The following is a 14704-nucleotide window of genomic DNA, read 5'->3' on the forward strand; positions in this document are numbered from 1 at the left end:
TGCGAGCGGGGGTATGAGTGGAGATCAAGGTATTAATAAATGCCGGGGCAGAGTGATCAACAGCCCGGAAAACTAGGCACCCTAGTTTAAATAGGGATCTCTGCAAAACAGGTAACCAATAAAGAGATTTAAGAACAGGAGTGATATGGTGAGTTTTGGGGAAATGAAAAATAAGGCGGGCAGCCTGATTCTGGATTGCTTGAAGACGGCGAGTTTCGTAGGCAGGAATGCCCACGAACAAGCTGTTTCCATAATCAAGGCGGGAGGTGATGAGGGCCGAAATGATAATTTTAAGGGATTCCAGGGAAAAAAAACGGGAAATTTTACGGATCAAACGGAGGGAAAGTAAGCAGGAAGACACTACAGAGCTAACCTGTGCATGCATCGACAGGTCCTGGCTGACCTTGATGCCCAGCGTTTTAACAGAGGAAACAGGGGTAGGGGGGGGCCAAGGATGGGGGGCCAAAAAGTGGAAGACCATGGACTGGATGAGCCACCAGTCAAGACGAGCTCAGTCTTGTCCGGATTAAGCTTGAGATGATTGGCGCTCATCCAACCAGAAATAAAAACCAGAGTGGAGCGAAAAAATTAAAGGGAGTGAGAAGAGGAGGAGAGGTCAAAAACGAGCTGGAGGTCATCTGCGTAATTATACACAGAGTCCCCCAGATCAAGAAGAGAAATAATGAGGGGGCGAATATAGAGATTAAAAAGAAGAGGAGATAGAGAGGAGCCTTGGGGAACCCCACAGGACATCGGAAGGGGGGAGCAGAGAACCCAGAAAGGTGAACAGCTTGTGAGCGTCCTGTTAGAAAGGACGTAATCCAGGAAAGAGCAGTGCCCCGAATGCCTGCTGCGCCGACACGGTCAAGTAAGATGGTATGATCAACCGTGTCGAACACAGCGGACAAGTCGAGGAGAACCAGAGCTTGGGGGGAGTTGGTATCAGCCTTAGCTTTCAGCTCATCAAGAACCGCAAGCACCACTGACTCCGTAGAGTGGCCCGAGCGAAGGTCCGCTTGATGGGAGGCGAGGAGATGGTTCTGCTCAATGTAGGAAGAAAGACAAGAGGTGACATGACTTTCAAGAATTTTTGCAAGATAGGGTAGGAGAGAAATAGGTCTAAAATTAGAAAGAAGAGAAGAATCAAGACCAGGTTTTTTAAGAATAGGAAAAACAATCGCAGATTTAAATGAAGAGGGAACCAAGCCAGAGAAGAGGGAAGCATTAAGAAGAGAAAGAGGAGTGGTAGGTAGGGCAAGAGGTAAAGAGAGTTCTCAGCATGCGAGCAGGAGCACAATCGGCTGGAGAGCCGGACTTAGTTTTAGTGAGCAAAGCAAGAAAAGAGTCTAAAGAGATAGGCAGGAAAGAATCGAAGGAGGAATTAGGCGCGGAAGGGGCCGGATAAGGGGAGGGAAAAGATGTAGTGGGAATGTTAGATTTTATTTTAACGATCTTCTCGATAAAGAAGTCGTTTAAGGAAGAGCAGAGGGCCTGGGAAGGGATGAGCTTGGGACATACACGATCAGAGGTGGCCAAGTTGTTGACCAGGGAAAAAATCTCTTTGGATTTATTTGCAGACAGTGCGACCTGCTCAGAGAAATACTTGGTCTTGGACGCAAGGATGGCTTTCTTATAATCATTAAGCAGACGTTTATATTTAGTCCTGAGGTCGGGGCAGTAATTACGGCGCCAAAGACGCTCGGAGCGTCTGAGTTCCAATTTAAGAGCCTTGAGGTCAGAGTTAAACCATCTGTGGGCCTCATGTGGGCGGATGGCCTTGACTAGCTTAAGAGGTGCAACTTGGTCACAGGAGGAAGATAGCCAGTTGCTGACTGCGGCAGCCTGGATATCAAGAGGAAGACCATTAAGGTCAGGGGGAGAGGATGCAAGGGAGAGAGAGAGAGAGTGCAGGTCCGCACGATTCCAGCTGCGGGCAAGGATATTCCTGGGGCGAGGGAGTTTGTGAGGAAAACCAAGATTAATAGAGAAAAAAATAAGAGAGTGATCAGACCATGTGCAGGAAAGAATGCTGGGGGAGAGACTATGTCCTGAGATGACCAGACTTGGTCCAATATGTGGCCAAGATTATGGGTAGGAGCAGAAACATGGGACTGAAGGTTGAGACACAGAAGGGTAGCCGTGAAGTCCTTGGAGGCCAGATCCTCCCTGGGGTCGCCCGGCCAATAATTGGAGTCCCCCAGCAGGAGAACCGAGGAGTTATTAACTACAAGTGTAGCAAGGAGTTCCTGCAGGGAGGCCACAAATAAGGGCATACTCACAGGGGGGCGGTACACAAGGACAACTGTCAGAGGGACGGGAAGATTAGTGGAGCGGGCAACCAAGAAATCCACCCCAACTATAGAAGGTTGGGAGAGGAGCTGGAATTGAAGACTGGCCCGAACAATCATGGCTACACCCCCTCCGATCCTGCCGTCAGGGCGGTCAGCCCGAAGGACATAATAGGATTCAGGGAGGATGGCCAGGATATCAGGAAGTGAGGCCTCAGAGAACAAAGTTTCTGTTAGAAACAGAATGTCAGGAGAGTCTGAGGTAAGGAGATTAAATAGTTGCAGTTGATGCTTGCCTGCCGAACGAGTGTTAAGGAGACAGGCAGAGGCAATATGGGAGGGGGAAGAAATGCCAGTAGAGAGCAGGGGGTCCTGGGAGTGCAAGGAGGAAATAGGCTGCTGGGAAGCGGCGCGACCAGGATGGGGAGCATAAATGCCTAAGGAAGTGAGGTGCTGCGTAAGAGAAAGGGGAAGAGGCACATCAGTCGAGCAGGAAAGGAGTTGCGCAGAGGAATAAGCAAGCAAAGGGGCAGGGTGTGTGGCCCCAGGTCCCGGCCTGTCGCGGACGGGCGCAGACGGGCTTAACTTAGGCGCAACTTCGGCGTGCCTTCGTCGCGCCCACTGCGCTGCCGGGATAGATGTGCCATTAAATAAGCCACAGGAAGCAGTAGGGGCGTGGCAGGGGGGGGAGGGACAGAGGAGCTCCACCGCCAACCCCAGAGCAGCCCGAGATGGAAACTACGCCCGTCCCCGCCCCAGTGACCTGCCCGTCAGAGGGGGGGAGAACGCTCAGCGTGGGGCGCTCTGGCAGCGTGGGCAAAGGGGTGAAGTGGCGGCGAGGGGTGCGCGGCGTCCAAAGCGCGGCCCCAACAGAAGCAGGTACAGACTAAAAGTTATTTAAAAACAAAGTTACGCCACAGCAGGTAGCGTTGTTGCTCCCGGCGAAGCCTCGGGAGGTCTGAATGTCAGGAAGAGCTGAGGCGGAACTCGCAGGCCCGGAAGTGATAGCCAGGGGGGGAGGGACAGAGGAGCTGCACCGCCAACCCCAGAGCAGCCCGAGATGGAAACCACGCCCGTCCCCGCCCCAGTGACCTTGCTGCAGTAACTACTCAGTCTGATGTCTCTTGTCCTCTGGCCACTGAGACTGAAACGCTGTTACTACCAACATGAGACAAAGCAGCTCAGCAGACCTTGGGTTGATGTAAACAAAGTAAACCTTTATTTTACATTTACAACCACAGGCGTTTAACACAATATTGATGCCTTACTGATGAAAACGTGGACAATTCTATTTATATTTCTTCTGTTCCCTGGGTGCGCGGTCGGTCTTATCAATACATACTGCCACCACCTAGAGCTCAATCGCTTAATGCACTGTTGTAGACGTGCAGTATCACTGTAACATGACACCTACTCGTTCATTCAGTCACTCAACCAAAAACTCTCCCCCAGCCGCCCACTCACTCATATGAACACGTACAACTGCCTCACCACAAACCCGCTTTTCACTTGCTTACTCCTCACACGTGTTCACTCAATCACACCTACCAGTTCACCCACTCACTCATTTATCCGCTGACTCACTCTCTCACTGCCTGACTCACCCACCTCCCACTCAGCAAACCGACCACTTGCACAGTTATGCCCCCGTGGCAAGAACATCTTATAAAAGTATTTGATATCACAAAGAGTGTGATATTTACGTGTATTCTAATATATAACATGTTTCCTCCCCAGACTCTGGTGAAGCTGCTGGCAGCCAGGGACAACAATGTACTGTTGGGAGCCCTGCTGGCTCTGACCAGCTTGGCAGAAAGGTGAGCCCATGGCACTGTGCTTTGCTGTTCCTTTGATTTACATACTGGCGCAATCCGGTGTCATTATCAGGCTCTCTGCACTGCTTTGCTACAGAGGAGTATGTGAAATTGTGATATTATTATCATTCTAATTATTTGTTAGGTGCGCGAATCATCCCTGTGGGCTACTGTTCTAGAAAACGTGCTCCAAAACACATTTGTTTATTTCCCTGTGCCAAAAAGAAGAATGTCTTGTTTATAGTTCAGCTTACCTGTGGTCCAAGGCATAGAGAGGCTGATGGATCACGTGATAACGTCGTCACTTCCTCTGCCGAAGTGTTCTGGATGCTCCAGGATGCTAAGGCCAGACCCCTCTGAAGCTGGCTTCTGCCTGTATTCCTACAGAAACCTCACTGTTACTGACTCGACGTACATCACCTTACATACACCTCCAGGACACACTGTGAACAGGACGCGGTGTTTGTGTGGAATCAGGTTGCCTGGGGTACGCCGTTTAATTAATAACTGTACCTCACATATGGAATCTTTCAACTTAAAAAAGCAGTTGTAGCAAATTCATCTTCTCTGCATGGTCACCCCAGACTTTTCACCTTTTTCTGGACCCTACTTCTGCTGGCTTCAGGACTCTCTGCACGTTACCACTGCTGAACAGTTGTAAAGTGGCTGTGCTTCTCCACTAAAGCATGTGGTGTAAATTGGGAGTCCTTAGTTGGGCTATTAAACATTCATATATAACCCTTGTAAATGGTATATAAAGTGTGCCTTTGGCAAAGAGAGTAAATGTCATACGTGGACTGCAGTGTATATTTACACCACCAACATATGTGGCATACATATATTTTCACCAGGATCGCTGCTGTCTTCTGGCTAGGCTGCAGTTTAAATGCACTGCAGTGACACATGGCAGGGGGAAATTAATTTGGCCTTTTATGAAAAGCCTATTTTTATATATTTTTATATATTCATAAGTCACCTCTAAATTGGGATTTGTGTGCCCTCAGAGTAAAATAGAACCTGAAAGTTATTTCCAATCCAATCCAAAAATTCTTTATTTCGGTCTTTTAGACCATAAAAGATACAATAAATATTTCCACATTTAAAAACATCACTATTATAAAAACACATTACATAAAAATACTTTTCATTAGTAGTCCAGACGTGAATAAGAGTTACATTACAGTTCATATCAATGTTCAGGCTTTTAGTAATTTTTTCCTTATCTGCCACATGGCCATTATGAATTTAGCAACTGCAAAGACTATGTGGGGCAGAGTACTCGTTTTCAGTATTCTGTATGCATACAAGTAACTCCTAAATCCCAAGTTCCTGCATAATGGCACTAGCCAATATTTCCTTGGTCTGTTATAAGCTGGGCAAAAAAACAGAACATGAATTTCCTCCTCATCATGATTACTACACCCTGGATAGGTTTTGCCGTCCCTCTTTAGCAATTTACAAGTAAAGGTTTTGATAGGCTGAGTGCCTAACCTCCATTGAATAAACAAATTTCTTGCTAAAATGGGAAAAATAATATCCATAAAACCTTCAAATTGGTAAGAATTTTTGGATTCCAGAAATCGATCAGTTAAAATGCCGTTGTTGGGTGCAAACACCACAGAAGCTAGACTTTTCTCCCTGTATATTTCCACCAGTCTTTTGCGAGAAACCCTTTAGCACCCTTGATCAGGAGCCTCCCATAACTCAGGGAGTCTCATGCGATACAGTTCTTTCTTTATAAAAGCCAGCCATGGGATTCTCTCACGCTGGTTCAAGTTCATTACATGGATGAGGTCTTGCCTATAGTGTGCGAGCTCACTGGTGGTCCAGAGCCTATGCCAAAATCTTAATGGCTTTGACTCCAGATCTTCAGCAATAGAAGGGAGACCCACATCTAGTCTTAGAGGGAGCAAGGGTGTGCCACGGGGGAGAGCCAGAAGACGTCTGAGGAAATTATTTTCTACACTGACGAGTTCTGTCCCTGCTTTAAACCCCCATAACTCACTACCATAAGATGCGGCCGCTTTGGCTTGAGTTTTATACATTTCTACTGCCGGGCTAATGGGTTTAAAAGTAGAGGTGTTTGCAACCTTCAAAATTGCGCCTGACAGTTGGGACAGCTTTAGCCGGGATCTTGCTATTTGGGGGTCCCAGGATAAATTCTCATGTAGGGTTACCCCCAAATACTGGAAAGTTTTTACCCTTTCCAGACTAGCTGAACCCAATGTTGGGTTAGGTCTAGTTTTAGGGGAAGGATTGAATATCATGAATTTGGTCTTCTCTGTATTGATCTCTAGACCATGTTGTCTACAGAAAAGACCAAATCCATCTAGAATCCGTTAGATCCCCATCGGGGATTTGGAAAGCAGGAGGGTATCATCGGCGAACATGAAAGCCGGTACCCTCCTGCCTGCCAAGAAGGGAGCGTCTTTGTCCCTGACATTGTCGAGATGGGATATGACACTTAACAAAAAGGCAAAACAGGGTTGGTGCCAAGACGCAACCCTGCCTTACCCCTCTGAGAACAGGGAACCTTGATGACAACGCTCCGTCCCTCCCACACCTAACCTGTGCATAATTACTATCGTGAAGCCTGATTATGGCATGCAGTAGATGGGTAGGAACACCCAGCTCCTTTAGGACCTCCCATAATTTTTTGCGAGGGACCAGGTCAAAGGCTGACCTCAGGTCCACGAACACCATGTACAGCCTCCCCCCCTCGATTCTCACCGTTTTCCAGTATAGGCGGACGAGGCGGAAAATCTGGTCCATGGCGGACGTGTTTTTCCTGAAGCCAGCCTGGAGGGGACTCAGAATTTCATTAACCTCCATCCAGTCTAGAAGGTGGTCCAGGAGAAGGCGAGAAAATAGTTTTTGGGGGACATCTATGAGGCTAATCGGCCTGTAGTTGGCGGGGAGAAGAGGAGAACCCTTTTTAAAAATAGGCACTATCTCCGCCCCCAGCCAAGTACAGGGGATTTCCATACCTCCCGCGATGGCATTAAAATGAACGAGGAGGTACGGGCCCCAGATCTCTGAGTGGTGTCTGAAGAGGTCACCGGGCAATCTATCAAGTCCCGGGGTCTTCCCCATCGCCAATCTCTCTATTACACTGACCACCTCACCGAGGGTAAATTCCAGTCCAGCTGCAGGATTGGATATGGCCTCGGAGGCCACATCATTGGCAAATTTAGTAGTATCTTGGTACAATTTGCCAAAGTGGGCTTCCCAGACAGAAGATGCAATGTTAGGCTCTACCGCAGCTTTGGCTTCTCCTGTGCCAATATTTACCAGGGACCAGAATTTTTTAGAATCCCTAGCTTCTAATGCTAAGGAGAGGTCCTGCCACCTGTTCCAATCCCATTCCGACCTTGCCAGTGCCATGGCTTCCCTGTATTCCCGCCTAAGCTCAGCGACCTTACCCTTATCTGAACCTGCTTTGATTGTGACTATTAGCTCTGTCTTAATCTTTTTGCAAGAAGAATTGTACCAGGTTGAGGTTCGAGTCTTTTTCTTCCGTGCTACCACCACTGGGTAGAAAACCTCACCTAGGGCTCCCACTAGATCTACATGGATTTGAGCTAGTTTCTCGTTAAAATCTGGGGGTCTGGGCTGATTAATTAGTACATCCGTTTCTTTTAGCTTAGGGAGGGCTATTTCATAGATTTTACTTATACTTTCTTCTGAATTTACCAATTTTCCCCATTTTACCCTACATCTATTAGAGCTAAGAACCAGATTCCCTGGGTCATCACTGGGGTTGGCGGATAGTGACCCAACAGCAGGCGGATAGTGACCCAACAGCAGGTGCAAGATGTACCATATCTAGTAGAAGTGCGTTGTGGTCACTATCTGTTCTTACAACTACCCTAAAGTCCTGGACCTTGGACCACAGACCAGTGTCTACAAAAATGTAGTCCAGCCTCGATTCATGGTCCTTCCTATTGAAGGTGCACAGTGAAGGGCTGTCAGACGGAGTGCGTCCATTACAGGCCCTTAACGCAAAGTTTAAAGTAAGGGACATGATTTGCACTGCAAGAGGGGACCAAGATTTAGGGTGGGGGGATTGGCATGGCGGAACACCCCAGAAGTCATCTTCAGCGGTAGGGGCACCCTCCTTCAAACCTTCCAGTGGTTTAAAATGACAATTAAAATCTCCGCCCATCACTATCTTACAATCAGTGGGGAGTTGGTCCAAAAAAGACGAAAGATCTTCAAGTGTAGGCGATTCCATAGCCACACTGACTGGGAGAGAGTATACATTAATAATTGCCAGATTTAGAGCATTGGACCACTTGAGTAAAACACACTGGATGTCCTGCGAGAACGTGGGTACGTTCTCCGCATTACACCCAATATGGCTAGCTACCCAGACCGCCAAACCACCTGAGGGCCTCCCCTTACCACTCCACCTGGCTTGAATTTCAAAAACTGCATAACCTGTTCTGCACAGGGGTTCCCTGGCCCACGTCTCCTGGAAAAGACAGATATCACTGCTGCCTACTAGGGAATCCCAGTCATTTGTGTGTAATTTATTGGCAATACCCGCCACATTCCAAGAGAGGACCTTCAGGATTTCGGTCGGAGGGTTTGATCCCAGCCCCCCAGTTTTCTCTAGTGCAATATCCGAACATGGAACTACGGACCCTTGCAGTGATGTTTCCAGGATAGGAAAAGCAGTAGATGTTGGGTTCGAAACAAGCAGGGCTATAGATGTTAGGTTACTGCCTGGTGGACTCTGGTTTAAGTCACCTACTTGGCCCCTGGAGCTAGTAGGAGTTAAGCTACTCCGTAGGGATGCATCCGATTCTCTAATGGGGGTATCGGTATCACCTCTCACCATCCCCTGTCCTACAGGTTCACTATCGATACTTTGGATGCGTCGTAAGGAAGCACCCTTTTGAAGTCAATCGACCTGATCGAGACAACTGAATCTGTTGGGGTGTACATAATTGACATAAGCAGGGAAAGCATTACGGTTGGGCCTATATCTTGACCCATCAACAGCAAAACCCACCCGTGTCCAGCCATCATCCCTCCTCATGGTTAAATCGCGTACATTAGGGTAAAAATATGACAGGGGGACCAATTCAATGGATGTATTTCCTGAGCTACCAAGCCAATTACAAATATAGGTAGCGACCTGTGAACTCTTGAAGCTGACAAATATACAATCCCCCACACTTTTCTTAGCGGTCTACCCAACCCATGGGACCCTTCTAACCATTTTTTGTAAATATTTTTTTATTGCAGCAAGAGCATATAATCAAACAGCATGTTCCATCGTCTCTCCTTGGTTCACCTGAGGTGTGTCGCCCCTGGGACCCTTCTAACCATAAGAACATCTCCTCTTAAATTAGGTGGCAGGGGCCTTTGGATATTTAACCAGCTAATAACCTTATTGCGTAGGGAATCATAGGATTCCACCACGCCGCTGGAAAGGGATCACTGAAAGAATATCGACTACCAAAATATCGACTACCCAAAATATCGAGGAAAAAATATCTACAGCAAAAATATCGAGTTTGTATGTACAAACAGGTAAGTACAAAAATATCGAGTACAAAATATCGTTTACAAAAATATAGTTGTAAAAAATATCGTATTTACTAAAAACAGTGTTAAATTAAATTAATATTAATAATTAATTACTAAAATATACTTAAAATTACTTAAATTAACTTATAATAATTAAATAATTAATGAAAGTTAAATAAATATTTTTTTATTTCATATTTATTAAACATATATATATAGTAATAAAATATAATAAAATAATACCCAATAACTGAAAACTGACCCTGAACCCTAAAAATACCCCTTTACCCAAAAACTGAAAACTGACCCTGAACCCTAAAAATACCCCTTTACCCAAAAACTGAAAACTGACCCTGAACCCTAAAAATACCCCTTTACCCAAAAACTGAAAACTGACCCTGAACCCTAAAAATACCCCTTTACCCAAAAACTGGAAACTGACCCTGAACCCTAAAACTACCCCTTTACCCAAAAACTGAAAACTGACCCTAAACCCTAAAAATACCCCTTTACCCAAAAACTGAAAACTGACCCTGAACCCTTAAAATACCCCTTTACCCAAAAACCCAAAACTGACCCTGAACCCTAAAAATACCCCTTTACCCAAAAACCCAAAACTGACCCTGAACCCTAAAAATAAAAACGATATTACTTCACTTACCTTAAAAACGATATTACTTCACTTACCTTAAAAACGATATTTTGGCTGTCGATATTCTGTCCTGTCGATATTTTCTCCAAACGATATTTTGGAGTCGATATTATGTCCAAACGATATTTTGGAGTCGATATTATGTCTGTGTACCGCTGGAAAGCTCTGGTACCCCCATCAGAATCACAGTATAGGCTGCCGCCTCTGGGGGCAGGTTAACTGCCTTTCGCCTATTGTTGGAACTAACCAACCGGTTTGAGCCATTGGCTGTCTCATTTGATGGTCTCTCTTGACTAGGTAGACTGGCCGAAGCGAATGGCTTCGACCTCCTAGCAGTTGGTACCGGAGGCAGTTGCCTAGGAAGTGGTACAGGGGCAGATTGTGGCACGGGGACTATGCTAATGTTTTCCCGGGAAGGAGCTATAGGTGGAATTGGGGCTGAAGTGGTTGTAACAATAGGGAAGTTGGAAATCCCGGCATTGTACCCATGTGCTCCATGTGTGCTTGCTCCTATCCCTGTGGACAAATAAGTGAGTACTTTTCTGGTTTAAACGGGTTTAAAAGACCTCGCCCCACTTTGGTATATTGAGCTGACTCATTTCATTTGAATCCATACAGATCTCCTTTTAAAAACAAGACATCTTCACGATTACAGGTACTGCTTGTGACTGTTGCTGTTTGAATGTTAAGTTGAGGATTGCACACCTTTTAGAACACCTATAGTAAGGTCTGCTCATTTTTCATGTTTTTCAGATTAATCCTGCATTCGGTCCTGATGAGAATCCCTTCAACGTTTGGGATTCGAAACGTGTCGAACCCCCTTCTTGTCTGTTCTAGACTAGGCCAATCATTGATAAAGTATAATGATTGAAAAGAATGTTTGATGGCCTTTTAGTTTGAAAACATTGGCAAATATTTTTGTTGCGATAGGCACCTTTGTAATAAAAAGAGACTAAAAATTTTTAGGGTTACCTATACGCATTCCAAACTACGTCTTTCACTTACCTATTTTTCTCTTTGCACGTATGGTGTAGTATGGATGAGCAAGTTGATCATGAATGGATCACAGTATGATTGTTGAGATTGATAATTGAAGTGTGCTTGACCTTTTCATTTTTTTCTTTCACCACACTTTTGTACATATTCACACATTTTATGCTGTAGTTAGAAGCTTTCCTCCCTTTATGAAAAGTCAATTTCCCTATTTGAATGTAAATAATTGTCAAACACGTAAGTTCTTTGAAAATTTTGAAAAAACCACTAAAAATAGAACAATACAATTTTGAATTAATAAAACTTTATTTAAAAAGACTCTGGACTGAAAGAGTGGTCCATACAAATGAGCAGTTTTGTTCTCTTGTTTTGTCAAAAAACTTAAACGACCGAGCAGTACTGGCACCTTGTTTTGTTGTTCCTATCCCTGGCTGATCACCACTACTACCACTTAGTCTTTCTAAAGCTATAAGTCTAGTCTCTATAGAATCTAATTTGAGGGAGAGAGGATTCAAAAGGCTTTTGAGGATATCAGTAAGGGAGCAGATGAAATGCTCTGGGGTGTTAGGAACAGCCCCCCCAAAGATAAATGGTCCGGTGTGCGTGGATATGGAGGCGATAGGTGGAATACTCATCGTTTCCATGTCATTCCCCGTAACTGATATCATTCCCCGTAACTGATGTACCGGGGGCGCCCACGCTATCTTCAGGAGTAGTCATTATGGGATCAACTTTAGCCCTTTGGCACCTTTGGGCTTCCTAGATCTTTTCCTTTTCAATGCAGTATCCTCTCTGTGACCCGTATGTTCTATTAATGTGGGACCGTCCCCCAGAGCCCTAGACGGTACCAACTCTGCGGCGGGAGAGGGCTCCACATCATCAATGATACGTAGTGAGTCTCTGTCCCTAAGCGAGTTGGATGGTGTCCTTAGCTGTTGTAGGACTGACTCTATGGTTTGGTCAATACTATCCATGAGTGACAAGTGGGTGGCATCAAGCAATAATGGTGTACTAGCATTGGCTGATGGACCCGGTGAAGACAAATAAGAATGTTCTGCCCCCTCCGCAATTTGTTTTTCCAACACAGTAAGTCCCTTGTTAACCACAGAATTTGCCTTAAGAAGAAAATTGTCCAAAGTACCTGAGACCATGGAAGCTGCCTTGCTTCTTGATTCTCTAGTGGTCATTTTATTACAACCAGCTTCCGAGCAGCCAGGCGGGTCAGTAAAGGTAACGCGGAAAGTAGGGCGTTAGGGGGGTAGCCCGGTCCGGTCTCTGCCGTTCTCTAACGGCCTCAAACGGCTCGCCCTTTGCCCGGGCTGAGTCCCGCGTCGCGGGATTAGGAGCGAGATTTTATCGCTACGGGCAGTGGGCGTGGACACCGAGTGAAGAGGCAGCAGCTGGGTGTCAGAGAGCCTGCTGGACCTCGCAGTCCCTCGGTGTTGCAAGTCTTAAAAGGCTCTCCCCCAACCAAGGTGCACACACAGCAGCAAACTACAGCCGGTGTTGAAGTGTCCCACGTCATCCTCTATCCACGAAAGAGCAGGAATTACGGCCAGGAAGACCCACACACAGTGAGCGGCTCCCGCGGAGCGGGGGCCGCGAAAGGTATTTCGAGGGTCCGGGCGCGGGGCGTGGACACCGAGGGAAGAGGCAGCAGCTGGGTATCAGAGAGCCTGCTGGACCTCGCAGTCCCTCGGTGTTGCAAGTCTTAAAAGGCTCTCCCCCAACCAAGGTGCACACACAGCAGCAAACTACAGCCGGTGTTGAAGTGTCCCACGTCGTCCTCTATCCACGAAAGAGCAGGAATTACGGCCAGGAAGACCCACACACAGTGAGCGGCTCCCGCGGAGCGGGGGCCGCGAAAGGTATTTCAAGGGTCCGGGCGGAGGGCGTGGACACCGAGGGAAGAGGCAGCAGCTGGGTGTCAGAGAGCCTGCTGGACCTCGCAGTCCCTCGGTGTTGCAAGTCTTAAAAGGCTCTCCCCCAACCAAGGTGCACACACAGCAGCAAACTACAGCCGGTGTTGAAGTGTCCCACGTCGTCCTCTATCCACGAAAGAGCAGGAGTTACTGCCAGGAAGACCCACACACAGTGAGCGGCTACCGCGGAGCGGGGGCCGCGAAAGGTATTTCGAGGGTCCGGGCGGGGGGCGTGGACACCAAGGGAAGAGGCAGCAGCTGGGTGTCAGAGAGCCTGCTGGACCTCGCAGTCCCTCGGTGTTGCAAGTCTTAAGAGGCTCTCCCCCAACCAAGGTGCACACACAGCAGCAAACTACAGCCGGTGTTGAAGTGTCCCACGTCGTCCTCTATCCACGAAAGAGCAGGAATTACGGCCAGGAAGACCCACACACAGTGAGCGGCACCCCTATTTCACATGTAGGCCTGGTTAGACTGTTCTCTGATAGGCCTCTGTTAGGACAGGGCTAGAAAAACGCTTCAAGGTTATTACCTGCTTAGTTTTTTATGAACCTTGGCAGAATTTTGTTAACTTAAGTAGAAAAGTAACTCTGTAAAATGTACTTTTGATTGCTTGAGCCAGAACTAGCTTAAAACCAGTTCTGCCACTCATCACAAATCCAGGGATGCAATATACATCCTTGGCTGGCAAAGATAACAACTCTGGCTCATAGGACAATGGCTTATCTCTAGGCCCACAAAGGTCAATAGGTGTTAACTGCTGACCACTTATCAGGGATTAGTTATCCAGGAGTGAACAGGAACTCCAGGAGAGCCCAAATTTACAGATGACCGCCGGACCAGCGGTCATATGTTGAAAGAAACAGCCGTCACTTTGGTTCCTTTCAATGTACAAGCAGTTTGGTGGACAGCTGCTGTCAGTTTTGATGGCCATTCACCAAACCTTTCAAAAGTGTTGTTCAAATGAAACAAACTCCCAAATTGGGAGTTTGTTTTAGAAAATCAAAAAACGAATGACCCTACACCTGGGAGTTTTCAGCAAGGCTGTGTGGGTCATATTTTTTTTTCCATCCTTGTGAAGGGAAAGACATTACAAAATCAATCCTAAATAGGGTGGGCAATGTCCTTCCTCTGATGACTCCTACTCCATTGAGGATGTTTTCTGTTGACGGAGCCAGTGAGGGCTCCATCGATACAAAACTTAAGGGCCATGTTAGATTTGGGGGTCTCTAGTTGGCACAGGTAGGTATTTGTGACAAATAGGGACTCTTGCCTCTAGTCAGGATAAGGGGATTACACTCCTAAAATAACCCCTTCTCACCCCCTTGGTAGCTTGGCACGGGCAGACAGGCTTATCTCAGAGGCAGTGTGTTAAGCAGTTGTGACCACATACAGTAACTCAGTGACAACACTACAGATGGACACCACACAAGGTTTTTATATAAAAAATAAGTATACTTTATATAGAGTTACCACAAGACCATAAACGACAAAAATACA

The 14704-nt window shown here is 46.6% G+C and overlaps 1 protein-coding gene across 3 annotated transcripts in view; it reads left to right on the forward strand.

Annotated features, from left to right (window-relative positions):
• Window positions 1–14704, forward strand: part of NEK10 (NIMA related kinase 10) — a 1104115-nt gene that overhangs the window by 264909 nt on the left and 824502 nt on the right. For all 3 annotated transcript variants that reach the window (XR_013601712.1, XM_078663960.1, XM_078663961.1), the window contains exon 10: window positions 4026–4105. Coding sequence is in view for 2 of the 3 variants with exons in the window: in XM_078663960.1 (XP_078520086.1) it covers window positions 4026–4105 (80 nt within the window). In the remaining variant the exon portion in view is untranslated. The remainder of the gene's footprint in view (window positions 1–4025; window positions 4106–14704) is intronic.

Source organism: Lissotriton helveticus, chromosome 10, assembly GCF_964261635.1.
Source record: "Lissotriton helveticus chromosome 10, aLisHel1.1, whole genome shotgun sequence".
NCBI lineage: Eukaryota > Metazoa > Chordata > Amphibia > Caudata > Salamandridae > Lissotriton > Lissotriton helveticus.